A 27100-nucleotide genomic window follows, 5' to 3' on the forward strand; every position below is an offset into this window, starting at 1 on the left:
ACGCAGCCTACCACCCCTGAAAAAATCTTCGGCGCCCGATAGTCGCTGCAGGCCGTGAAACAACACAACCGAAAGTGGCGGGTCCATATTGTAAACGTGCTTTCCGAAGCAGACGACAGAGCTTGGTACTACCCAGTGCAGGACAGAGGACGCTTTCTGGCCCCATTTTCGCAGCGCCCCCTGGAAAGTGCAAGAGCCCCCTCAACAAACCGGTCTCCTCGATTTGGCTGCACTTTTTGCACTAGTTCAGAAAAGTGTCGTGCCAGTGTAGCGCCAGTTCTCATGAAGTGCGAGTGCGACTGGCGCTTTCGGTGCAGTGGTCAAATCGAGGACGAAGAGTGCAGGAACGTTCAGGCCTTCGTCTGCTGCGACTGGGCGGCTGTGGCTTTTCTTTTGTTGGTGTGTGCTGCAAGCGTAAACGTGTGCGCAATGGCCTTTTTTGTTCTCTGGGAAGAATTTATGTATTAGTACCTGGAAATTAATTCAACTTCGGCATAATTATTCAGAAAGCATGACCAAGCGCAGTTTCCACACCTTTCTGAGTCATATATGGCACAAGGTTTCAAACGGCGGACCGATGTGGTTTCGCGTAAACTTAACGTCGAGGTAGCGGTAAGCTCGGGAAAATTATTACAAACTACTGTGACCTGTGGGAAAACCCGGCCTTCAGTGCACTTAGCAGCAGCTGAACCCGGAAAGCGCCCTTAACAAGATGCTGCGTACACATCCTGAAGAAAACTGGCGTCCGTGCTGCGTTACCAATAACAGGCGCCGTCGATGCCGTCTACCAACACCCGCATGGCCAAGGAACCGCATGTGTCGTCTGCTACCAAGAGCCTTGCACTACGTGCACGAGAAAAGAACTTGCGGAGAGTCTAGTGCCAAAGTGTACATGAACTCGCGCAGCACCACGTCATTTCGAGTGCCGAAGTGCAGGTGGCTGCACCCCCTGAACTAGTGCAGGAAGTGCAGCCAAATCCTTTGGTCTCAATTTCCGATCACAGCGCCGTTATTTTTCGCCGCTCGTACGCCTAACCGGCCTCACGAACGTGCGCTTGTCCCACTAGTCACGTACACTGAATGGGGGGCGTGCTGTTCTTGAGAGAAGCGTCACGTCGATCGCCGGCTTCGTTCCGTGCGCTCAAAGATGGTGAAAAAAGTTGTCACAAGGTCCTTCGACGAGTTCCAGGATGCAATCAAATCGCTGGAAACCAAAGACGCAAAGGATAGAAAAGATTTGGTGCTGTGCTTCTTCGCTGGGTCAGAAGATGCAAAGGGCGATAGCTGGTGTCCTGACTGCGTCGCAGGTATTCACGAATTTCAAACTTGCAGTGGTCGCATTGTGTGTGCAGATGACTGTCGCACTTTTTCGCGTGTTATGTAACGCTTCGGCTTAACCAGTTTTAAAGGATTTCTATATAACAAGAATTCAAATTCTATTTATTCACACCGTTAGACCATAACCTAAAAATAGCGAATTAAAAACATACTTAAGTTTACAAGCACATAACGGCAAAAAGCTAAAAAAAAAAAATAAAGCGCGGCCATTTTTAACCTACCAGACTAATTCGGTGCATTAAATGCTCGTTAACGCCCCAGTTATTGCCACTTCTTAAGACAAGTTGACTTGCACTTTCGATTTTTTAAAATTAAGCGATTTACCAGCCTCTATTTTTTTTTTTACAAATACTGCTGTATCATCTGGAGACATATATTTGATTCAAATCGGTTATTAGATGCTTACTCTTTTCATGTCTTTGAATAGGGGGCTTTCTCTTAAAGCATGTAATCCACTCTCTTCCACAGCAAAACCCATTCTGGAAGCAGCGCTCAAAAAGGCCCCCGAGAAAACGACACTGATCATGTGCTACATTGAGAGAGCAATGTGAGTTGTTGACAAGGTGCCATTCTACATTACTGCCAATTTCTGTGAGCAGGACAATCAGTGTTTAGTGTTGTGTAATTCTACCCTGAAAAACTGCCCCAGGCAAGTAGACATGAAGATTGGGTCTTTGTGCTACTGTGCTTCCGAGACCTTTTTAATGAAAGCTGAACATGCACTTTATAAAGTGCATGTTCAGCTTTCGTGCATATATACACTGCATTGTTCATTATGGTTGTGGGAATTCCATTAGGTTTGCAAGCACTCTCTTTGTTTTTGCTATTTAGACACAGCTGTACATCATCACAAGTTACCCGCCGTGGTTGCTCAGTGGCTATGGTGTTGGGCTGCTGAGCACGAGGTCGCGGGATCGAATCCCGGCCACGGCGGCCGCATTTCGATGGGGGCGAAATGCGAAAACACCCGTGTGCTTAGATTTAGGTGCACGTTAAAGAACCCCAGGTGGTCAAAATTTCCGGAGTCCTCCACTACGGCGTGCCTCATAATCAGAAAGTGGTTTTGGCACGTAAAACCCCAAATATTATTATTATCATCACAAGTGCAGTAGATGGGCAAGCTGGCTCACCTTGGGTTGAGGATTGGGCGAGTTGGTATTGCTTTCTAAAACTGGTACAGCACAATATATAAAGGAAGAAACAAGCCGAGCCGACCAGATAAGCGCTCTGTTCCTTTATCTGGCCAGCCCAGCTCGTTTCCTCCTTTCTATATTGCGCTGTACCAGTTTTAGAATGGTTCACCTTGACTTCAGGTACATACTGCATGATAAACACAGAGAAGGGGCACATGTAGCATTAGCTTTCAACTGATTCTTTAATGAGGTAAACCTTGCGATACACATAGATTCAGCTGTGCATCCTCACTGCATTCACATTTGATGCGCTAAAAAATTAAAGTTTTTTTTCTGATGGCACAATGTTCACAAAGTCTAGCTATCAGTTCCATTTCACTAATCTGTCAGATTAACTGCTTACAGTTTTTCTCCCGAGGACGACAGTTCTATAAAGAAATGGTCGACTACCACACAATCTCTAATGAAGGTCAAGAAAGCCTCCATTGTCAATGTTGTTGCGATGCTCTTTTGGCCCCGAGAGATTGCCTGTTGACTATGGGACCTCCCTCTGTACATATGTAACATCCCCATTTGTAACCTTATTCATCATCAGCCTATTTTATGTCCACTGCAGGATGAAGGTCTCTCCCTGCCATCTCCAATTACTCCTATCCTGCGCAAACCGATTACAACTAGCGCCCGTGAAATTCCTAATTTCATCCACCTAGTCTTCTGCCGTCCTTGACTGTGTTTCCCTTCTCTTGGTACCCATTCTGTAACCCTAATGGCCCAACGGTTATCTAACCAGCTGACATGACCTGCCCAGCTCCATGTTTTTCTCTTCATTTAACTCAGGATATCGGCTATACCCATTTGCTCTCTGATCCAAACCGCTCTCTTTCTGTCTCTTAAAGGGCCCCTCACCAGGTCTGGCCATTTTGAGCTGACAAGCGCAGAGCATACATTGCACATTAACAATTATGTCTGCTAAGTATTACATCGCTACGCGCCACGGAAACATCTGAAATTTCAATCCGAACGCCATTTCCCTCTTCACTTGCGGCTGCCGTGCTCCAAGCCGGACGGTGACATGATCGTGCCCCTGCATCTATGTAAACGTCTCTGCAGTGTGACGTCGCTTATGGTGACACGAGACTTCGAAACTTATTCAAGACAACATCTGTTATCTGTGCAATCTGTTGCTTGAATTGACGAATTGGAGTTTAGAGAAATAATAAAACACAAACGGAATGTCTGCGTGTTTTTTGTTTTACTTCGCAATGAAGCAAGAGAGATGTACTTCCGCTTCATCTGCTTGTTCCCACGGTTGTGCGGTCATGTGCGCAGGTGCCGAAACTGCCATTTTATAGCGTGTTCAAGCATATGATCATGCTCTGCGATCTGCTTGTTCTGCCTCAGTATTCGTGTGGCACTGAATTATACTGCTAGTCATGTTTCCTTGTGCACAGCGCGCAAAATCATGCAACAGCTTGCGTGTGACGCTGTCGGAAAAAGTGCATAGTGCCGAAAAAATAAAATAAAAGCAAGGAGCAAATAAAAAAATGAAGGCGGGACCTGTGATGCATGCATCACGCGATCCTCGAGGTCCGGTATGAGAGAACGCAGGGAAGGAATTCAGCTTGCGTAGGCTAGATTGGGTGAGTGGAGCCCGCCTGCTGAAATCACGGTTTCGCGGCACTGAAATATTTCTGTCTCGGCCATTAACGATCCTATTTGAACAATTTTTTCGGCACAATGCTCCATAGAGGGCACGCAAGAACTTCCAGTGTATAACCAAAATTTTCTATGGGGCCTGGTGAGCAGCCCTTTAACTTTATGCCTAGCATTCTTTGTTCCGTTGCTCTTTACACGGTTCTTAACTTGGTCTCAAGGTTCTTTCTCAATCTTCAACTTCAATCTCAATCTTCAATCTCAAGCTTCCAGTCGGAAGCTGACAATGTCTGCCGTATGCGATCCAACCCATTTTTAATCTTCTATGAATTTCCTTCTCATGATCAGGTTTCCCTATGATTAGTTGACCTAGGTAAACATACTCCTTCACAGACTCTAGAGGCTGACTGGTGATCCTGAATGCTTGTTCCCTTGCCTGGCTATTTGTCATTATCTTCGTCTTCTGCATATTAATCTTCAACCCCACTCTTACACTCTCTCTATTAAGGTCCTCAATCATTTGTTGCAACTTGTCTGCAGTGTTGCTGAATAGAACAATGTCATCGGCAAACCGAAGGTTGCCAAGACGTTTGCCGTCAATCCTTACTCTTAAGCCTTCCCAGTTAAATAGCTTGAATACTTCATCCAAGCACACACTGAATAGCATTGGAGAGATTGTCTCGCTGTCTGACCCCTTTTGTTATAGGTATGTTTCTACTTTTCTTGTGGAGAATTAAGGTAGCTGTGGCATCCCTGCAGATAATTTCCAGGATAATTATGTAAGCGGTCTGTACTCCTCGATTACGTAATGCCTCTATGACTGCCGGTAGCTCGACAGAATCAAATGCCTTTTCGTAATCCATGAAAGCCATACAGATGGGCTTATTCTACTCTGCAGATTTCTCGATTACCTCATTAATGACATGAATGTGATCCACTGTAGAGTATCCCTTCCTGAAATCAGCCTGTTCCCTTGGTTAACTAAAGTCCAGAGTGGCCCTTATTCTATTGGAGATTATTTTGGTGAATATATTATGTAATACTGGGAGTAAGCTAATGGGTCTATAATTTTTCAATTCTGTAACGTCTCCCTTTTTGTGGATTAGCATGATGTTTGCATTCTTCCAGTTTTTTGGGACCCTTGCAGTCGATAGACACTTCGTATAAAGAGCCGCCAGTTTTCCAAGCATTATGTCTCTTCCATGTTTGATCAAATCGACTGTTATTCCATCTCCTGCCGCTCTCCCTCGTTTCATGTCTTGCAAGGCCTTTCTGACCTGATCGCTAGTTATAGGAGGAGTTTCTGTATCCTGTTCATCACTGTTTTTAATGGAGGTATCCTGACTCCTCTGGGCATTGTACAGGTCAGTATAGAATTATTCCGCTGCTTTTACTATAGCTTCGAGATTGCTGATATTACCCTGCTTATCCTTCAGTGCATACATCTTGGTTTGTCCTATGCCAAGTTTCCTTCTCACCAATTTCAGGCTGTGTCCATTTTTTACAGCTTCTTCAGTCTTTCTCACATTATAGTTTCGAATATGACTTATTTTCGCCTTGTTGATCGGTTTTGACAGTTCCACGAGTTCTATCTTATCTCTTGAGTTGGACACTTTCATTCTTTGTTGTTTATTAGGTCCTTTGTTACTTGGGAGAGCTTGCCTATGGTTACCTTGGTGCCTTGCCTCGCACTTCAATTGCTGCCTCTGAAGCCAGCCTAGTTACGGTTTTATTCATTACCTATATGTCATCATCTCTCTGTTCTAAGGCTGCAAATTTGTTTGCAAGTAGCAGCCTAAATTTGTCTGCTTTTATTCTTACTGCCTCTAAGTTGACCTGTTTCTTCCTGACTAGTTTTAGTCTTTCTCTTTTAAAATTGAGATGAATCCTAGCCCTCACTAACCTATGATCACTGCTCTTTACTCTACGTATCGCTTGTACATCCTGCACTATGCTGGGATTGGCAGAAAGTATGAAATCAATTTCATTACTTGTTTCACCATAAGAGCTTTTCCAGGTCCACTTTCTGTTGCTATGTTTCCTGAAAAAGGTGTTCATTATTCGAATGTTATTACTTTCTACGAATGCTACAAGCATCTCTCCTCTGGCGTTCTTATGATTGATGCCGTAGTTGCCAATTGCTTGTTCACCAGCCTGCTTTTTCCCCACTTTTACATTAAAGTCGCCCATTGCTATAGTATACTGAGTTTGCACTTTTCTCATCGCTAATTCAACATCTTGATAAAACTGATCTACTTCGTCCTCATCGTGACTGGATGTTGGAGCGTAGGCTTGTACTACCTTAAATCTATGCCTCTTGTTAAGTTCGATTATGACTACTGCTACCCTCTCATTATTGCTGTAGAATTCGTCAATATTGCCCGTTATGTCTTTATGGATTAGGAATTCCACCCTCAATTGCTTCCTATCTGGGAGACCTCTATTGGCCTCGAGCTCCACCACTGGAAAAGCTGGCGCCACCGTCGGCGTGACGTGCTATTAGGGATCACGTGGCGATAGCGGCCGCGTCGGCTGCTTCGGGAGCGCCGATGCGAGATAAAAACGAGACTTTTAAATTCCCTCGTACGCTGCGCTCCTCATTTAGTGGCGAGATTTTCCCGCTTCGAGTGTCTCCTTTACAACGCTTGAAAGCACTACGATGTGTAGTGGCTGCCTTTGAAGGAGCGCAACATGGTAGGCTACTGCTCGGTGCCGCAATGCCGGACGTACGCAACGGTGCCCGATGTCAGCCTTATTCACACGTAGCCGCATGACAAGAAGCTGCGTGAAGCTTGGCTCGCGAAACATAAAACCGGCAAACAGTCATCGGCTATAACTCGGGTATGTAGCAAGCACAGACGCGAGGAAGATTTCTGCAACGGCGCCGGGTCTGCGATGTTCGGAAAACGCGCATTGAGACGCTCGCCCGACTCCGCTGCCCGAATGATGTCATGACGGTTTGGTCTATGAACTTGTCGATGCTATTGATACTGGCAAGTTCACTGGAGTGGAAAGGGAGCGGTAAGAAGCGCATTATAAAAAAGCATGACATTAGGTCATGTTTGTGTTATGAATTAACGCGCTGGATTACAAAAAAGCAGCAGCGGAAAATCGCACGCTGAGAACACCGATAAACGTACAGTGCGACGCAACTCGAGAAATAATATTGAAACGTCCAAAAATTTAGAAGACAAAAAAACATTGAATCGTCGCGACGGCACATCACAGTCCCCTAAGGCGTCGACGTCTCTACAATGAAATTGTTTTTGAACAGCTCTGATAGCGCTCATGCAACAATGGTTGCTTGTATACTGTCAAATGCTCATATTCTGCGGCCTAAAGCTCATGGCACGGTGCGAAAACGCGCACGCGGCGAAAGCGAAACAGCGCGCGGACAAGCATGCAGACGCGCAGTCGGTCGCTGCGAATTTGTGCGATCGCTGCATTGAGGCTTCATTCTATTACGCTCCATTTAGTTATACAAACACTATAAGAACATATTTCACATAGTTTGCTCTCAGCGTTTACCTACCTTTCACGCAAGAAGCCGGTTCGGGAGCCTCCGTCGCGGCGACCGCGCGCAGTGGCGTTCACTGTACGTATTCGGTAAAGAGATCGCGTCTGTAAACGATTCTGTGCTTTCAGTTTGCCCAAGATTATTATTTAGACAGTAAAAACTCTCGTTTCGAAAGTACTTACAGAAATGTCCGGGAGAGCTCGCGCGTGGTGTTTTCAGTGAGCGCTGACAACAAAACCTATGAGGAGCGCGCACGTGATCCCTCATACTACGCCAGCGAGGCGCTTCCGATAGATGGCGACTCCGTAACTCTTTGCCGCCAATAGCAGAGGACATGGCCATTATTCAGCAATGTATAACCCTCACCAGTTCTTCTAATCTCACTAAGGCTGATGATACCCCAAACAATGTGTGATAGTTCCCCAAAGATTCCTGCTGAGCTAGCCCCACTCGACAGGGTTTGGCTTTTAAAAGTTGATAGGGTCAGTTTCCATCGGCAGCCTGTCCGGACCCAGAAATTCTTAGCACCCTCTGCTGCATTACAGGTCTGACCGCCGCCTTGGTCAGGTGCTCTGCAGCTGCTGGGGACTGAAGGCGATGGTTTAATTGTAGGAATCATAAGGGAGGTAGTGGCCAAATACTGTACCAAGGAGGCCAATTCTAGTTCTGGTGAGGGAGTGTCTTTGTTAAGCTTAGTGGGCGTTATTATTATGCACAAATAAAATAAAGATACTATGTAGCTAGGCTTGTAAAATGTACGTGAAAACCATCAATCACACTACCAGAAAAAATTAATTTTTTAAACATGAATTGTGAGTACGGTGAGCATGCTTGTCTGAATCTATATAGTATGTAACAAGGTTTATGTCAATAAACAATCAGCTGAAAGTCAGCACATGCTTATGTCCTACAATGTCCTACATATCTGAAGGCAAGATGCACTTCATATAATTTAATGAGTCAAAAAAACACCATTGCACTTGGATTTGAACATTACAAATAAATTATGTAAACAAACATTTGTGCGCAGGGAATAAGATTTTGCTAGATAAAGCTGTAGAGGTCAAATAAGGGAACTGGAAATTTGATGGGTGGCTGCTAGAAACATTTTAATGCAGAAATGTCAAAATTCAAGTCGCACATTTCTGAAGATGACCCAGCTTGCTATAATAAATTTGTAAGTCACTTCAGTGAAACATTCTTTACAATTTTACACTTCCTCATACTTATTCTATTCTTAATTTTAGTCACGACACCTGCACATTGATACGATCTCGACCTGGTGAGGTGGGTGTTCACAAGAACCAGGAGACAGCGATGAAGGCCGGCATTATGATTTTGAAAAAAGAAAAGAAAACATATCCACCTCATTGGTACATGGTTGTGACTCTACCTGAGTCTCAAGCGGTTCTGCCTAAACTGAGGGCCGGGACGGCCTGAAATAACCCCTTAGGGCCTTGTGGTCGTTGATGTCTTCTTGGGAAACTTGTGAAGTGCCAGTGCCTTTGCCAGGTTGTGAAGTCAACGACCTCTTCCCCTTTGTGTCTTCTCCTTTGGGTCCTTCCCTTTGTGTCTGCTCAGGGCGTAGAAGGCTGACGCCTTTTCGGGGAAGAGTGAAATGATCTTGACATGGAAAAGCATGCTGGAATGTTTCCCACACTTGAGAGGTCAAAGTCCAGGCCGATAATGGCAGCCTTTTTGGGGATGAGGGAGATTATCGTGACACGGGAAAGCACGCTGGAATATTTCCCACACTTGAGAGGTCGAAGCCAGGCCGATCACAACAGCCCGTCCGTCACCACAGGAGGTCTCGAAGGGGTTGCAGCATCCGAGCCCCTCAGAGAGACCAGTAGACCCCATGCCTCTGCTTCATTCTTTGTTTGTTCCAAAGCATGCCAGGTGACACCTGGAAATAAACCACGCCAAGGCACAACAAACAGAGAGCACCTAACTAACCATGAGAACTGCCAGGCTCACACATTCTTAAGATAAAGCCTTAATAGAATCATACCTGCAGCCCTTGTTCGAGATTTCCAAGAATTAACAAAAGGGAGAAAACTAGACTTCAGCGCATATTTTAACCAACCTAATGCCTAATGTATTTTTTGTTTTGTTTCACTTTCTGAGAAAGCCATGGCTATTGAGAGATTGAGAGCACCTTGAACATGATCTGAGAGATAAATGCTGCATAATGAGTTACTCATTCAGTCACTGCAACCTGCCAATACCAGTGCCTCTAATGAAAAACGTACAGGGCTCTGCGGACCACTTCAACTCTAGATTAAACTGATTCATAAAGTGCCATTTAAAGCCGAAACCAAAGAAACTACTCTTATTTATGCGCAACACCTTAAAAAAAAAATTCTTCTCCAAAAGCGCTTCAGCAAATCAAAATTCAGCAGTGGTAACTGATAAACACATCTACTTGTAAGCATTAAATTACCCAAAATGGTATGTTTCTACAAGCCTTCTATGCAAATGCTTATCTACAAAAATTAGTGTGACCATGAACCACCAGTGATGTATAACCTGCTTCACACTTTTATTCACATAACTGGCTCGTCCAAAAATAATACAAAACTCAGCCTAATGCAAAACCTTGGAAAATAAAAATAAGTTCTTAATAACTAAAAAAAAGATGCATTGCACTCTGTTTACAAACAAGAACCATATGGATGCACCCAATTGGGTAGTAGTGTGGAATTCTTTGGGCCTTGCCGAGGGCAACAAAGGGCGCCAGACATAGACTGCTCTCTGCAGTCACCTGCCACTGTGTGTGCCCACAGCTTGCTTTCTTGTCCCTGAAAGGGATGCCGTAAATGCCAGAAGAGTAGCCATTCTCCCTTTGTCCTCACTGTCACGAGGCATTCCACTTCGTTGGCTGTTTGACTGTTTGACTATTTAGCTGTTTGTAGGCACATGTCTCAGCCAGGTTGACCGTTTCAGCCGCACCCTTACTCGCAGAAACGCACCCTGTTCCATTGCCATTGGCCTTTGGCGATGCCTCTGTTTTTTCAACTGCCACAACCAACCCTTCGAAGTTCTGTGCGACGGCCCATTCCAGTCTTACGGGCTGCCGTGTCGCGTCCTTCTCGGTTTTTCACTACACCGAATACTTTGCTTGTTTGGGCCGTCTGAAAATTTTTTGCCATGCCAGGCGGTCACCGGGTGTGCCTCCGAAATACCCGAGCGTTGGGTTCCTGCTTTGCTTCGCCGCCATGGCATTGTCCTCTCCTTTTGACGATTCTGGAACATTGTTCAAATGCGGAGGTACAAGTGAGTTTTTCAACACCTCCTTGACCTTTTTAGGGCTGCTGAAACAGGACCCATCTCCGCAAGGTCCTCCAGAATGGTCACTGGTTCTACTTTCGCTGTGTAATCACTCTCTTCTTCCGCGCTTTCGTTTTTATCAACCTTCAGTAGGTCTACCAAGCCTTCCGGATGTGGCAGCACCAAATTAGTCCCTAATTCCTCTGCTAGTACTTGCTGTGGTATTCCACTGACCCAGACGCCTCCTCGCTAGCGCCTTTTTCACCACTTTCACCAGCTATGTGCTCTGCTTCCTGAGTGTCTATGTCATGAGGCACATTTTTGGCTTCGTTGCAACATTTTAACTCTGCTGCAATCTCCTGAGCCTTGGAACACGCGAGAGCTTGGACTGTCTAGTCGCCAGAAATCAAGCCTTTTTACTTCAACAGCATGTCCGAGCAATTTGAAAATAGGTAGGAATAATGTTTAGACAGATGTTGCGATACTGCGGCTTCAGTGGGCAACAGTCCAAATAGCCCCTCAATCTTCACGCTGGCTATGGGCAAGCAAACACTATTCTCCTTGACTACCTGTCAGATCCACGCACATTCCCCGGTGAAATCCTCACATTTCACATACGCGGGGTGGACAATGTCCATTGTCACAGCTGAGTCGTTAAGTATCTTACACAGCATTGCATTCACTGCTAGGTCACGAAGGCAAGGTTCTAAAATACCAAGTTGTCGTCGTCGCTATTCATGAAAGAAAAAAAAAAAACTACTCTAGGCTTCCGACAGCTGATAGCAAGGCGTCCAGGCTCCTGGCAATAGAAACAGATGACCGGTTTTCTAGCATCAAATGCTTTTTCTGTTTTGCTTTTGTCTTTCACTGCGGTTTTATTTTGTCCTGAATTATCAGTCGGCATGTCTTTTGTCCCATCTCAAGCTTTTTCACTGTGAAAAGGGCGCCTGTTTTTCTCTTTGCTGAATTTAGTGAACGGTGTTTTCTCGGATTCACAAGGTGCCGCGAATTCATCCGCTAGCACTGCAGCATGTTCCAAGCCTTTTTTGCCCAACCTATCTTGAATAATCCACAGGTGCATCTCTTCGCTCAAGGACCCATAGAACTGCTCCGTGCAGATTTGCTCAACAACCTTGTTGTGACAACCGAATGCATATTCCCCTTTTAGCCACTCAATTAAATTGGCTTTCAACTTATAAGTGAAATCTTGAAATGACTCGCCTGTTGTTCTAGATGCCTTCCAAAAATGGCGGCGGAAAGCCTCCGCTGAGAGCCGATATTTCCTTAGCATTTCTGCTTTTACTTTTTGATAGTCACCTGCATTGTCTCTCATTAACCTTGCATTTCGGTTGCTTTGCCAGGAGAACGGTCAGAATCTGTCTTGGCTAACTCTCTAGTGCCAGCCGGTTTTTCTCGCAGGTTCATTAAGAAGTAACGAGAAACAGTCCCATGCCATTGTCTGCCTTGTACGACAGCATGAGATCCCCCCTGCTTCACCTGAACGTCTTTCATTTTGAGAGGTTATTTGCCGATTGCCTGGCCAGATCTCACTGCACGTCTAGCTCTTTTAGCTTTAGTTCGTGAGCTTTCTGTTAGTCTTGTTCCTTTCTTTCAGCAGCTTCCTTTTGATCAGCTCTATGCCATTCCTCTGCCACGTTTTGTTTAGCTTTTTGCTTTTCCTTCTCATCTCTTTGCCTTTCTTCTGTAGCGTTTTGTTCAGCTTTCTCAGCTCGTTTCTCAGCACTGCACTTCTCAATTGCCTCAATAAGCTGCGGCTTCCTCACACTTTTCCCGACTGAAATTCCCAGCTCTTCACAAAGCAATAACAACTGTGGCTTTCTCCATTTGCTCAAATCCATAGTCAATCCTGAACAAGGACTTCCTTTGCTGTGATGTGAGGAAGCTTTCAGCAGGAGCTTGGACGTGCAGAAACTAATTTGCCATTTTAGAAAACACACGAGCTAGAACCTGGCAAATTCTCAAAGAAAGTAAAACGCTCACCATTCTGCTAAACCCAGGATGAAGGGTGGAGTATCCCATTGCTGCCAACCAGCTGATACGATTTCAACACGGTGAGGTGGGTCTTCACCGCAAGAATCAGACGGCGACGAAGGCGGGCATCATGATGACGAAAGAAAGTAGAAAAGAATGTATTCACTTCATTGGTATATTGTAGTGACTCTATCCAAGTCTCGAGTGGTTCTGCCTAACATGGGGCCAATACGGCCTTAAGTAACCCCTAGCGGTCTTGTGGTCGTCGACGTCTCCTTAGGAAATTTGTGGAGGTGTCAGTGCCTTTGTCGGGTTGTAAAGTCGACGAGCTTTTCCCCTTCATGTCCTCCCCTTTGTGTCTGCTCAGGGTGCAGAGGGGTGACGCTTTTTCGGGGAAGAGGGAAATTAGCTCGACATGGGAAAGCATGCGAGAATATTTCCCACACTTGAGAGGTCGAAGTCTAGGCCAATCATAACAACTTGTGACCGGCATATGAATGGTCTTATAGAACCATGCTCTAATTAAAATTACTGACTAAAAGCAAGTGTATATAATGAGCCTATCAGCATGAAGTTGCCAGTATGTTGTCAGGATCGAACAAACGCTTGCAGGATACCAAGATGCTGGCAGAAATTTACAAAATCGATTATTCTATGGTTTGGCACACATACATTACTGTCATGCAACTGAGGCAAGATCTATAACAATGTGCATAAATAATTTTCTGACATCTGCAATCTTTGCACATTTATTTTTCTTCTTTGCTGCCAATACTATGCAACATGTTTCCAGAGAGTGCATCTCTTCATATCTAATTGAAGATTTTTCCTTTTCAGTATTTTTCAAATAGTTATTGACAGTTTTCCAGCTGCACTTATCATAAATGGCCCCTACTAGCCGTTGGCTGTGTGGCCATTTTGTAGCTGATACTGTGCGACATGTTTGCTTAAAGTATATCTTGTCACATCAAATTAAATTGTTTTTTTTTGGGTACCTTTCAATTAACTATTACCAGTGTCAATTGCATATTTTTGTAAGTGGCCCCCATGGTAGTCTTTGCCTGTAGGGCCAAGAAGATTGTGCATACCTTCTCATTGTGCCTGATAAATAGTAAAGAAATCAGAATGTTGCATTATTCTGATGGTGGGACATATGCTTTTTCGCACACAGCTGGAAAGACATGAGGAACCCATTCAGAACTGACAAAGAACTTGAGTTGAAATGCATTCCAACACTGATTCGATGGGGTACAGTAAGTATGAGATTTCGTATTGAGCTTTGTTCAAGATGGGCACAAACTAGTATCAATCACAGCCAATATAACAGCCATAGTGTAAGTGAAATGTGTGAACAGCCATCTGCTCTAACCAGGAGACATTCTAATTGAGACTGTCGTAAAGAGAAACCTTGTGTTAAGGGCTGTGAAGGACTTGATGCACTTTTAGTATAATACAACTTGTTTATGTGTTTACAGTAGTGGAGTGCGCATAAGCAGAGGTCTACATTGACGAGGAAATGGATGATGATATTGCTCACTGCATTTAATTTGATTATCACAATGTGTCAAGACAGAGACTATAGCATACTTGGTCACCTTGCTTTCTTTCCCATTTTTACAGGCTCGGAGGTTAGATGACGTACAGTGCCAGGAAAAGGACATGGTTGAGATGCTCCTTGAAGACTAAGCATTTCAACAGTGCTTACACATGCAAAAATAAAGCTTGACTTGTCTCATACACTCTTGCGTGACAGCACCTAGAATGTTTGGCTTTGTGACAATGGTGGTGCCCCATCACACGGTCCCTGTAAAAAATAATGGTAAAATTACCAAAAGCTCAGTCTATGGCAGTGGTCTCCAAACTTTTTGGCCAGAGAGCCAGATCAGTGACCAGTGCCAGTGTCAAAAGCCGCACAATCAAAAATAAATTAATGTTTGCAAAATTAAATTTTTAAATATACATGACGTTACTGGGCTCCTATACCAATTAATTGACATGCTATTTAAAAATAATTTATTTTCATTATTTGCACACGACTTCTGGCATGACATTCAGAAAATTTAAAGATTAGAATTTTGCATTTACCCATTGGTCTCCATAAGTATATTGATTTGAAATATTAAACATTCGTCGTGGTACACAAGCTTGTTCATGCTTCAAAGTGGCACGTAGTTTGTTTGTTTTACTTATTCACTGTCATTTATCTACACTCAGCCAACATGCACATGACTTTGTCTGGGACACTTTATCACTCTACAAAACGCCTATGTTTTGCTTGTGTGTCATTGCTGTGACTCCATTATTTCCACAAATTTGTGTTGACTTCCTTAATATTGTTTGTTTTAGTAGTGTAGAAACATTGTGTATAGCATTTTTAGAAATAAACTAGCGCAATATGGATGAGGCTGGAAAGAAAATTTAACAGAATTACAATGGCTTTCCATTTTTGACTGGGTGCTGGCTACAACCTACAATATGTAAGACACTTAACTATCGGAAAGGCACCAAACGTAATGGATACAAAGTGCAGTTTATTAATGCAGAAGTGTCTGAATAATAGAAACATTAAAGGTAGAGGTGAATTATCGCCAAAAATTTACGGCGAAACAAAATAACATATTTAATTAGTACATTAATGTATTTGTAACATTAACATATAAATATAGCCAAGAGAAAGCACGCATAACAGCAATATGCTCTAAGCAAAATGTAGTATGGTTGAATGCATGGTAATTGCGTCACGCTCCCGAGACGTACAACGGAGGCTAATCCAAGTGCTTTGTTCCACTGAAATATGGTGGCAAGCCTGATGAAGCAATAAAAAGTAGACTACTCGGGTTTTTGTAAGATAAATTAGCCCTGTCTTTCGACTTCCCATTTTTCATACTGGAGAGTTTGCTTACGAATACAAATAGTGCCCGAAATAAGCATGCACCCACGGCTTCTTCAAGTTTGGGAACTGTTCAACAGCCTAGTAGTATATAAAATTTTCATTTTCTTCTTTGTGCTTGTCCTTCAAGATGTCTTTTGACTGCACTTTGATTAGATCTAATTGAAGGGAACATGGTATTTTATCCACCTCACAGCTAAATAGATTTTAGAACGTTTCTACTTCCTCCTTCCTGGCATCAAGGCCAGAGAAGTGCTTGCAAAATTGGTTGTGTAGATTGGTGAGAATTCGTGTCAGAAATAAGTGCCACAATCCGCCCGGGTTCGTGTATGAGGGAGAGCTCGAGGCACCCCCGTAAGAGTGACGCTCCGCAGCGTGGTGGTGATGAATGATGACTGACCGCCATGCAGCTGTACTCGCGGGTGTTTCTTTGGTGCGGTGATCAATGTTGCCCACCAAGTCTGGCGGGCCAACGAAGATTATGATGCGAGGGGGCATCACATGCTTGTCGCAATAAGGAAAGAAATGCTGTATTAGCATCCGCCCTAATCTGCGAACAGCAGTAGATGTGCTTCCACTTTCAATTTTGCGTCTGGTTTGCACGTGCAGTTTTGCCCCGAAGCCTTGTACCTTCATGTATGAGTCACGAATGAGCTGAGACTCTCCTTATAGCTTCACATTGAGTTATTCATGTGGTTGGTTAAGCTGACTCAAAAGGCCAGTTTCTAATCGCACATGAATGAACACTGCTGATTCGAGGAAAGCTTTCTGTGCAAGGAAGTCTTACTTAATTTCCAAGGTTCAGGAATTCAACAAGGTTTTTCTGCAGATTAGCCGTCCAGCTGCCATGTATCACATCAGGTCCGGGAACTTTGATTCCGTCTCCTTAAAAAATTCACTTAAAGGGCCCCTGAAACGGTTCGGACAAATTTTGTAGACGCGTAGGGTACAGCTTAAGTAGACCATTCATACCACAATTTAAGTGAAGCGTTATGTATTAATGGAGCTACAAGCGATTAGAAGTTACCCTCCTCCCCAGCCACGCTTTTCCTCCTCAACTCGTTCGCCGAGTGAGCGGGGCTAAGCTCCGCCTTCACTATTCCCGCGTCACGATGCGAAGTCACATCGTCTACTTCCGGTTGTTTTGGAGCCCGCCCGCTTGGCTGTCGACCCCAAGCAAGAGCTATCGAAGCAGCGTGCGTTGCGAGCATTCTGTCGTAGCGCCGAACGTGTCTGGTATTCCGTTAACCACAGGCAAGCTGGTCATTTTGGCAAATGACTGGAGGCATAAACTCAAGCTGATGAAGGAACTTTGGCGTAGACGTACGTGAGCGGCCTGGTCGGTCTGCACGGTCCAGACACTTGTTGGCGCAGCGCTCAACCAGCCAAACAAAGCGCTAATATTGCTTTAACCAAGTGTAAAACATTTTAAATATTTATAAAAACAACGTGTTGATGATTACACTCCTGCAAAAAATACGCACCAGCAGCAAAGAAGAATACGCTTCGTTGCTGCTACTGTGTATGGTTGAGCTCTATGCCACCAGGTGGCTGCACCGTGCAGACCATTCACATTTGCCCTTCAGCTCATCTTGGCTCATCCCGTTAAGGCACAGTCAAGCGGCCAGACCCTGTCCCCTTGCGCTTATGTTTGCCCTAATACGGGACTCGCGAAACGCTATTGCGTTAGTAATCTTCCGGTGTAAAGTGACGGCCACAAATGCGCAAATCCTGGCGCCGATCGTATAGCCACAGTCCGATGCGCAGCAGCTAGTTCGCTCGTACGCTGCCCTGCAGAGGGACACGATGTCGCAGCTTGACATATTGCCAGTTGCTACGTTTGCAGTCCACAAGGCAACAAAGTCGAATCATAGTGCTTGCGAAAAGACTGAGACCAACTCTGACCGCGGAGTTCTCGTCAAAATGGAGTACGTTGTAACACAAGCAGACGACACTTGCTGTGTGCCGGAAGTGCCTAAGTGTACTGAAAAATTGTTCTTGTGCATTCTCTTTATGCTACTTTCTTTTTATAAAAACAAATTAACTAGCATTCCAACTATTACGAAGATCATTTGTTTACCATAAAGTTGGAAAAATTATAGATCACGCGCCCTGGTCAGCCAATCGGACAGCTCGCCCCACTGACGTCATATGGGTGATTTCGGTCATATGGGTAGGGGCGGCTTAATATTCCGCCGAGCAGTGCGCTGCGATCGGCAGCAATATGCATTTTTAAAACCTTACAATAAATTACACGCTTTACGCAGAGCACTTAGATGTGTCAATTAATGATCAGAAGGACCTACTCTAACGACTCAGTACGTTTGTAGAAAATCGTCAAAAGCGTTTCAGGGTCCCTTTAAAGGGACACTAAAGTGAAAATTGATTTCTTCTCCATCAGTAAACTACCGTTCCAAAACAACAAAAATACCACTGTTACAACGATAAGACGTTGGGTAAACCAGAAAAAGCGCAAGAACGAAATATGGGTGGCAGAGCCTACTTGAGTTCCCGCACCTCGGGGCTGTGACGTCTTGGATTTTCATGGCATCTTTTAGGGCCTACTAATTATATACAGCAGTACAGATTGACTACATTGTGTTCTAAAGGAACCAAATATTAAACATGGCAAGTTTTGGGAACCTTTATTCAGCCAACACGGCCCAAATGCGCAAACATACTTTGGAATCCCTGACGTCACGCTGACATACGGGCGCTGGGGTTTAGGCGCGAAATTCAAATACTGATACTTTGACCTTCATTTTCTCATCTAATAGTCAAACTAATTTTTTGAAATGACTGCCTGCAGGGTTCTCAAACAATGCTCCATTAGTCTAAACTGATTTATTGTTTCGCTTTAGTGTCCCTTTAGCTGCCAGTGATTGTGTTTATGTGACCTGTTGGTGGTGACTGAGTTTATGCGACAGCTAAAAGAACAAAAGACATGTCCACATATTTTCCACAGAGGACCTGCTGGTGAATCACGCAATTCAAGAACATAGGCCTTGATAACCTGCCAACTTCACCTTTTATTATTAGCCCTACAAGTGTTTTTTAGCACCAGACATGCTTTTCTCCCCGTCAAATGCCAGAAATTTCAGTTTGCCCCACTAACTCTCAGACATACTTTTTTCTAGTGTACTCCTCTGTTACTGTACGATGAATATTGCAGACTAAAGGAAGTAACTTTGTACTATCTCAAGCAATTAATGCATCTTCGTTTCATGGGCGAAAAACTCTGCGCTTATGCAGGCTGCAGCGTGCTTGGGTGTAGCCTTGAAAGCTTGGGCGCCTCTACTGACTGGCTGATTGGGGCATCACGCAGTGGTTGCATAAGGCTCTTGATTTGTCGGTGCTGCCTTGGATGAGGTGGAATTGTGACATGATTACGTAACTGCAGTGAAGCTGCCTTTCAGAAAAAAGCGCAATAGCACAACTTGTGGGAAAGCCTCGTGCTCAGGCCGTAGCTTTACAGAGAAAAGCGTCCCGCCTTCAGGCCAGCTGTCGTCAAATGGACTTTCACCTGCCGTGAGCCAGTCAAAGGGCCCTCACTCGCTGGATCTGGCCCGTGGATCATAGTTTGGATATCCCTCGTCTACGGTATCTTGGAATTTTAAGAATGCTGGACCAGTGAAGAAAAACAATAGGCTGTGGCTAGATATTGAAATGTGTATGCAATAATTAGTCTGCTGCTTGCCTAATCGATGGTAGAGCAATAGTAATTGTGTGCCTGCCTTGTGTACAGAGTGCTTGTATTTTGACGCATGTTAAAGAACCTTAGCTGGTCAATACAGACCAGGATCTACAGTGACCAGCAGTTATCATTAGGTTTAAACAGCTCTTTCTGTAAAACAGGCCAGCCGAAAGTGCAGCTCTTGAAAGATGAACAATCATTGCTGCAACGGTGTCATTGACCACATACCAAAACTCTCTACCACTGACTGTTGGCGAGTATAGATGCCAACAGGTATCGTCCACATTGCACCCCTCTGATTAATGGAAACAAATTTTGAAGGCTGGGCTTTTGCATACCGCACACACCGATTACAGGCACCAGGAGGAATATCACGGCCTTCATGTTTTGGGCGTCGTAATCAAGAAAGAACTCAAAATTAGTATATTTGTCTCAGCTTTCTGGAATAGGCCAAATATTGGCACATTTTGAAACATTATCAGTGAATCACTAAAGATGAAGCAATAAAATCTTGACATTCAATATTAAATGAGCACCTGGGCCACCAATGGTTGCAACCCAAGGCTCATCTCGTAGCACTGGTAAAGATTTCTCACAAATCACAGCCAACAGACCACCAAAACTTAAACACTTGGCAGCTTGCAAACCACTCCAGAATTCAATGCAATTACCATTAATCTCTACACAGGATATAACCATGGGTAAGGAGTGCTGAAGCCACATGATCTGGTGAGACAACACCTGCCAAACAATTCTATGAAGGTCATCTTTTGGTGCAGTCTGAACCTGACAACTTTTAAAATTTTATTGTAAAATGGCAGATTTTCTGTGCTCCTTTGTGATTGTGGTATTGATGCATATATTTTACAATTTTTCATGTGCATGTAGTTTCGGGCAAAACCAACTTTGAAAAAGACAGTTGCTGAGCGATTTTTATGACCCAATTTTTCGGACCGGTCCATTACACGCATGTATACCTGCATGGCAGCAACATCAGCCGATAGAACCAATATACAGTGCGCTTTTCTTCTACAATATATATCATTAACAGAATTTTAAAGAAATCACCCGTGGCATGTAGCACAATTCTGCTACTTGAGCTAGATTACTCTCGCAAGCAGAAATTATTGGCACGAGAATGCATAATGAATATTTTATTAATTAACAAAGGTTTGCTATCTAACTTTTAAACTGATTATTTACGGCACATATTACAATTTACGAATTGCAGACAATAACTCAGAAAGTCATCCACTTGGAGCGAATTCTGAAGATGACGCTAATTTTGAGATATGCATTCCAAAGTTGTGATGAAATAATGCAGTGGTGGTCCAATTTTTGAGCTTAAATACATAAAACATTCTGTTAAAAAGTAAAACAACAGTGCATTTTTACCATGTCTCACAGTGCTTATCTCCAAACTGGAGCTAGTTTCAAGATTCATTCCAACTGGACGTGCCTTGTGAAATCACTGGTTTGAATTTTCACAGTGCAATATTTGCACTAAACTAATTAGTTAAAAAGTTTATTAGTATAATTGTGTTAATTATTCAATTATGCACTTTGATTTACAGGGTAACTAATGTCCACCTCTTCAATCAATGCAGCTAAATAAGTACATTTGTGCTAGATGCCAAAGACACTTCTTTTAAATTCTGTAAATGTTAAAGAAAGCACCCACTATAATGGCAACTAAATCTTCAACAGCCGTTACGTGAATATTCCATCAATAAACTCCATACTCCATCAATAAACTCCATACAGAACAGTCTGCGAATCTTTAATAAAACAGTCAAAGCATTGAACTATCAAACAATCTTTAGTATTTTTAACAGAATTTTAGTATCTTTGTTTTTCGCTTTGTGTTTTTCGAATTCTACGATTGGCAGGTGCGTAAAATGTAACAACGCCCAAGAGCCTGTAGCTCTCCATTATGCAACACATTAGGAAATGGCATGCATGCAGAATCAAACCATTGTACAATAAGCTGTGCATATTTTTTGGTTACAGACTGTTGCTTATAAAAGTATGATTGGAGTGGCCTTTCCACATAAAGTGTGGTATGGTATGTTTCATTTAGCTCTTGAAGATTTAGGCGATTGTGCAGCCCATACCCTGAGGCTCACAATGCCTCTATGCAGTGTATTATTATGGGCATTCACACAGTGCTAGCTGCAGCTTGTGAACAACCTGATAGTCGAACTGCTTACATATCCCTCTATATTACTGTCTTATACACAACACCATGCTTATAGTGCTTTAGTGACATGGTGGTTTAGGATGAAATAACATTTTTGGAAGTGTTGACATGGCAGTGATTATTGTGGATGAGTTACTACAGCAGTGCTGTGAATCCCTATGAATCCCTATGTACCTATTAAAAATATCCGTCTATTTTTTTTTTAACTTACACAGGCTGCACGAGTGTAGCTAGCATGGAAGTCACGTTTTTTTTTAAAATTGCGTTAGAAGCACTAGCTCTGCCCACCTTCATGAAAACTACACTTTCTACCCAGCAGTTTCGTTGAGTGTAAGCAGCAGATGACAAACAGGCTGGCGTTGCAAACACATGGTACCATCTTGTCTGTGACTGTCAGCGCTGATATGGTGACAATAGTGAATGATCGCTGCAGACACGGCTGCGAAGCGCTGGCATGATCGTGTGTCACAGAGGATCTTCCGAGAAGATAAAGTCATCTTACTCATGGATGGTGCAGGCTGTTTCAGACTCTGTGCTGTATGATATGCATAGAAAAGTTGTCCTTGTGCGCAGTGCGTTCGCAATGTATTTATCTATGGTTTGCCTATATTTGTTGCCGAAAGAAAACTCGTACATTGGGGTTTAGTTTCAGGCAAGGGCATATATGCAGCCAGAAGTACAGAGTCAGGTGCTTTTCGCCTGCTTATGAAGAAGACGATGTGCGTGCTGCTCTGAATGTCTGGAGTCCAGTCCACTACACTTGTCTGCACGAGCCTGCACAAAATGTAGGTAAAAAAAAAGATGACCCTATAGAAAACCTCATGTGAAGTTTCGCCAACGCTTGTCCCGACTGGAGCAAGGCGAACTTGGCCAAGTGATCGAACCCGTTCCCCCCGTATAACTAGCTGCACCCCGCTCGTGTTCCCGCGTTTTTATTCATGTGAAAAGATCAACAGTGGTTCAAGGGGCCTCTCTCAAGCCAGCCTTTTAACAAATTTTTTCATTGAAGCAACGACTGCCACAAATGCTCGATGGAAACATGCAGCAGTGAAATTGATAAGTGCGTGTGTAGAGTAGAATGACAAAAGTTAAAGTGTTCAAAAAAGGGCATTTAGTTGTGTTAGCAACAAGAGAGGGAGGGGGTGCAGCTGATTTTTTCAAGTGCTAGTAAGAATACAAAATAGACAATCTCCATGTGTAAGCAGGCCCTGTCAATCACAGGCATCTAATTTTTTTTTGTGAAAACAGGAAGAGGTACACTCTTTTGACAGAACACTAACAATAAAAAAATTTGAGAAAAAAAAACGTTAGAGAGTTCTATCAACAGGCGCGAATTTGAACTCGTCACTTTCATTTGACATTTAGTCTGCTTACTCAATCCATGCTGGTTAGCACGAGGCCATGGGTTTGATTCCTGGCCATGGTGGCCGCATTACGATTTAATGCAAAATGTGATGATATGCCTTATCGGAAGTGAAATTAGGAACACACTCCTAATAAGTGGTGAAAGCAAATGCAGATGACCTCCACTGTGGTGTCCCTCATAGTCCACTTTTCAGGTTCTGGACATTTATTTGCTATAACCGAATACTTTTCACAATGCTGTGCACTGGAAGAACAGCGCAGCTTTATGCATATTTATCACATGCAGGACAAATAAGGAAGTGTGATTGATCTATTAATTTTGCATTGACACATACATATAATAAAAAGAAACGCAATGTGCTGAGTGACAATAATTAAATCTCAGCCTTTGGGCATTTGAAGTGCAGAATGTATAGTCCCATGTCTAAGTGCATTCACAACAAAATGCACATAGACAAAAAAATGCCCACAGTCGTGGAGTGGACATCACCTCCTGTTGACTGAATGAATTTCATTTTGAAGCATTAAGTTACTATAGGTGTTCACCCTCGCCTTCACTTAAACCACAATAGTTTCATTGTGTAAAAAAAAAAAAACTAACTTGAGCTAAGGTTGTTTGGGTGGAAAATTACTGTATCAGACCACACTTGGGTTTTAGATACATTTAAAATGTGCTGAGATAATGCAAGCAAAAAAATAAATAAATAAATAAATAAATAAATGAAAGCTCGACATGCATTTTCTTCGCTCAAGCTCTTTTCTTTCTCATGACTTGCTTCGTGCCCTCATCTAACAATGCAGGGCTAGCTGTGCTTCTGCAGCGTTCGAATGGTCAAAATAAATGTTCCAGTTTGATCCAGATCGCAGGCTGTACATGTCCTTCAACAGAAGAATTTGTGACAAACCGTCGCTGTAAAATTTATGCATGCAGTCAGGCGCGTGCCTAAAATAGTGCTCCCGTAGTGCATTGAAACGGACGAGCACTGCACGCTGTACCCTTGGCAGTTATAAATTTTTTTATGTTAGTGGCTTCATTGACTGATGCCACTGCATGGTGCTATGGTTGTACATTGCTTTTGGAACAAATACAACCCATAATAAGCTTCAATAAAACTTGGTGCTGGGCTAGTTGGCGATGCATTCTTTAAAACTGATGGTAGCGCTAAAAAGGACGAACACACGGTGAAAAGATGACACGACGAGGAAGAAACGCTTCGTCGTCGTGTCGTCTTTTCACCGTGTGTTCGTCCTTTTAAGCACTACCATCACTTTTGAAGAACAACCCAAAATCCCCGGCAATCTCTCGAGGCCATTGGTTACCCACTAGTGGGCTTCTTCAATTTTCCACTTCTGGGTACCCGCGGACTGCCAGAGCCAGCTAGAGCGTCTTTGTTTTTCTCGGGTTGCTCCGCCCACCGCGCTACGCACTTCCGCCGGGCATTCGTTTTGCTCGCGCTGGACGGTTCTGGCTACCCACGGGCTGCCAGAACCTGCCAGGACGATTTTGGTCTGGCTGCTCTCTGGAAGTTCTCTGGCTAGCATACGACTAAAAGAGGCAATGGGCGCTCGCCGCCATTTTTACGGGGACTTCATGGATTGCAACGCAGGCGCTTGAGGACTTAAATTTACCTCGCTCAGCCAACTGTCTACGGTCATCTTCGGATTTCTTTACTTCTAGCGTTATATCTCTTTAGGTGCTAACGCTCCGTTCCGCATAGCGAAGCGGTGTGAAACGAGCCGTGGTGAACCATTTGAAGCTTTTGTGTGTGTGTGTGTGTGTCCCCTGATTGCTTCTTCGCGGCGGTGAACAGCGTGCCGCGCTCTCATGCATGCATGTTATCTGCATCATGTTCCACGCAAGTTGTAGACGCTCATCCACAATTGTGGTACATCTTGGTTTCGTCTTTCTCTGGTGGCGTTCCTTTTCACATATTTTGCGTATGTATATCTCTCCTTTCTCTGCAGTTAGCGAAGGCTTTGCAGTTAGCCCGTGTTCGCTCCGTCTCTCCGTCGTATGCTTAGGTGGCAGCTCGAAACCGATATGTGTTTGAACTGCAGGCCGTTGATCTAAGAATACACTGATTTCACTCGGTACATTTAGACGCACGTACATTGGCTTATTGCTTTCATGATTGCGACCAATGTTGTTTTTCATGTGAAACGTTTCGATGGTCACAGGCAGCGTGCATTTTCACGCGCTCGCCGCATCCCCAGCTCCTTAAATGAGAAGCACCATCAGCCACAACAACCTTTCTGAAATCGAAGCCCAAGCAGGTCGGCGCGAAATGTTATGCGTATGAGACGTACCCGATAACCTGTTTTTTCATGTCTTGGGATGACACAGCGCCAACTCATCAATGTCGCCGGTGGGCGACGTGATCGCTGCGAACAGGGATCTTCCAGCTATCGCTTTCGAGTATACAATCACGATTTCGTGTCTTGTCATCCGCCGCGTCGGAGGCCATCTGTTGCGCTGCGCAAGGCGAGGTTGGCCCAGCACGCGTCTTGCGACGAGTCGTGCGAAATTGCGCAAAAGTGATCATATTCCTGAATGCAACTATATATTTTTAAGCTGGCAACGCATAAATGGGACGACTATGCCGAGAGTGCGTCGGCCTCGACGGGCGCTGCCATGCTGGTAGCATGTTTACATTTGGCCAGCTGTACCGGCGTTCGATTTTGCAAACTTCGGGCAGGTTCGGGTTGTCTTGGGATCCCAGCCCACGTGACTTCCTGTCAGAACCGGAACTAGCTGGCTGCCGTCTGGCTCCCAGCGGGCTGCCAGAACTGCGAAAATCGAAGAGGCCCAGTGTGGTCTCAGAATATGTGGGAATAGCTGGTGCATGCTTCAGGGACGTCAAAGCTCTCGCTTCGTCTTACACTAATGCCCGATTCGGTGAATTTGTACGGATGCGCCAGCCAATTACGTTAGCTCATTTCTGTCACATCGCGGCAAAGGGCAGGTGCGGTCTTTTGGGCGCATGGAGTGAATCTCGGGCTAAATGCCGTAGATGAAAAACTCGGTTTGAATAACAGCGCAAGGACAGCAGAGGGGTCAGAAGAGAGAACATAGCGCGCTACTGTTAGCGTTCTCTCTTCGGCCCCTTATGGTTGTGTTCTCACTTCTGACCTCTCTGCTGTTCTTGCGCTGGTATTCCAACTTTAAAGCATGTTTTACCAACAGGCCCAATCACCCTTCTTAATGAAAAACTCCTCATTGAGTCCATCATTATGCGCCCTGCGTTCGAGTCTCAACCTCATGGCCCATTTTTATGCCAAGTAGAACAGCTAGCGACTGTTGTTGTGTGCTGTTTTCGTTGGTTCTAGTCCACAAGCACTGTTAAGCTGTGCAAATGTTACCTGGCGCAGCTTGTTGAGGTGATTGAGAGCACCACAGAAGAGGCGGCGGACGGTAACGATCTCCATCACGGTCAGGTGATCGACCCGGGCGTGCACCTCGTCACTCTTGACGAAAGCGTCTACCGAGCTGCGCAGCTTGGCCTGCCGGATGTCCCAGATGTCCTTCACCAGTGTCCGCACTTCGCTGGCGTCCGGAATGTCGGCAGCGGCGACATCGAACAGCATCTGCGTCACCTCCAAGTAGTGTTCGCACGGCATTTCAGTGAAGACCGCCGAGTCCATCTCGTCCTGCTTCTTATCCTCGAGAAACTCCTTGCAAAGCCAGGCCGGCGGCAAAATTCGACACTGCTGTCTCTGCTTTAGGTTGAGGGCCATCCAAAGGGGAACGTTGAGCGGAGTGCCCGCTGCGAATGGACCGACGTCGCCAGTGATCAGGTAGAGCTTCTCCGCACTGAATGTGGGAATAATGCTAACCAGCGTTTTCTCCGCGAGGAACTCGGCGTCGGCACACTCCATGGCTCAGCTCAGTAGGCTCGAGAACACCTATGGAAAACACGGTGGTTAAACTAGCCGCGCAAACTCAGAACTCGACTCGATGCGCTTCTTCTGCAGCATAGACTGAAGTGTACTAGAGTAGGTATAGTGGGTAGCGAGAAATCTGGAAAATCTTTGCGGCCGCGAGATAGCG

The 27100-nt window shown here is 44.4% G+C and overlaps 2 protein-coding genes across 4 annotated transcripts; one reads left to right on the plus strand and one right to left on the minus strand.

Annotated features, from left to right (window-relative positions):
* Positions 1-364: 364 nt before the first annotated feature.
* LOC135903422 (thioredoxin domain-containing protein 17-like) lies at positions 365-14642 on the plus strand. Its single transcript, XM_065433756.1, has 4 exons — positions 365-1307; positions 1807-1885; positions 14075-14156; positions 14524-14642. Exons 1-4 carry the CDS (start codon positions 1148-1150, stop codon positions 14587-14589), a joined length of 387 nt encoding a protein of 128 aa, XP_065289828.1. The 5' UTR covers positions 365-1147; the 3' UTR covers positions 14590-14642.
* Positions 14428-27070, minus strand: Psf2 (DNA replication complex GINS protein PSF2-like protein). Of its 3 annotated transcripts, XR_010564795.1 has the most exons (4): positions 26413-27070; positions 22322-22461; positions 16581-16703; positions 14428-14707 (listed from the first exon to the last, which is right to left on the minus strand). XR_010564795.1 is itself a non-coding variant. In XM_065433755.1 (2 exons), the coding sequence occupies exons 1-2, from the start codon at positions 26926-26928 to the stop codon at positions 14660-14662; spliced, it is 564 nt and encodes a 187-aa protein (XP_065289827.1). In that variant the 5' UTR covers positions 26929-27070; the 3' UTR covers positions 14428-14659. The 3 variants fall into 3 exon arrangements, 1 of the variants encoding a protein (XP_065289827.1); XR_010564796.1 differs by lacking the exon at positions 16581-16703; XM_065433755.1 differs by lacking the exons at positions 16581-16703; positions 22322-22461.
* Between the last annotated feature and the right edge of the window lie 30 nt (positions 27071-27100).

Source organism: Dermacentor albipictus, chromosome 2, assembly GCF_038994185.2.
Source record: "Dermacentor albipictus isolate Rhodes 1998 colony chromosome 2, USDA_Dalb.pri_finalv2, whole genome shotgun sequence".
Classification (NCBI taxonomy): Eukaryota; Metazoa; Arthropoda; class Arachnida; order Ixodida; family Ixodidae; genus Dermacentor; species Dermacentor albipictus.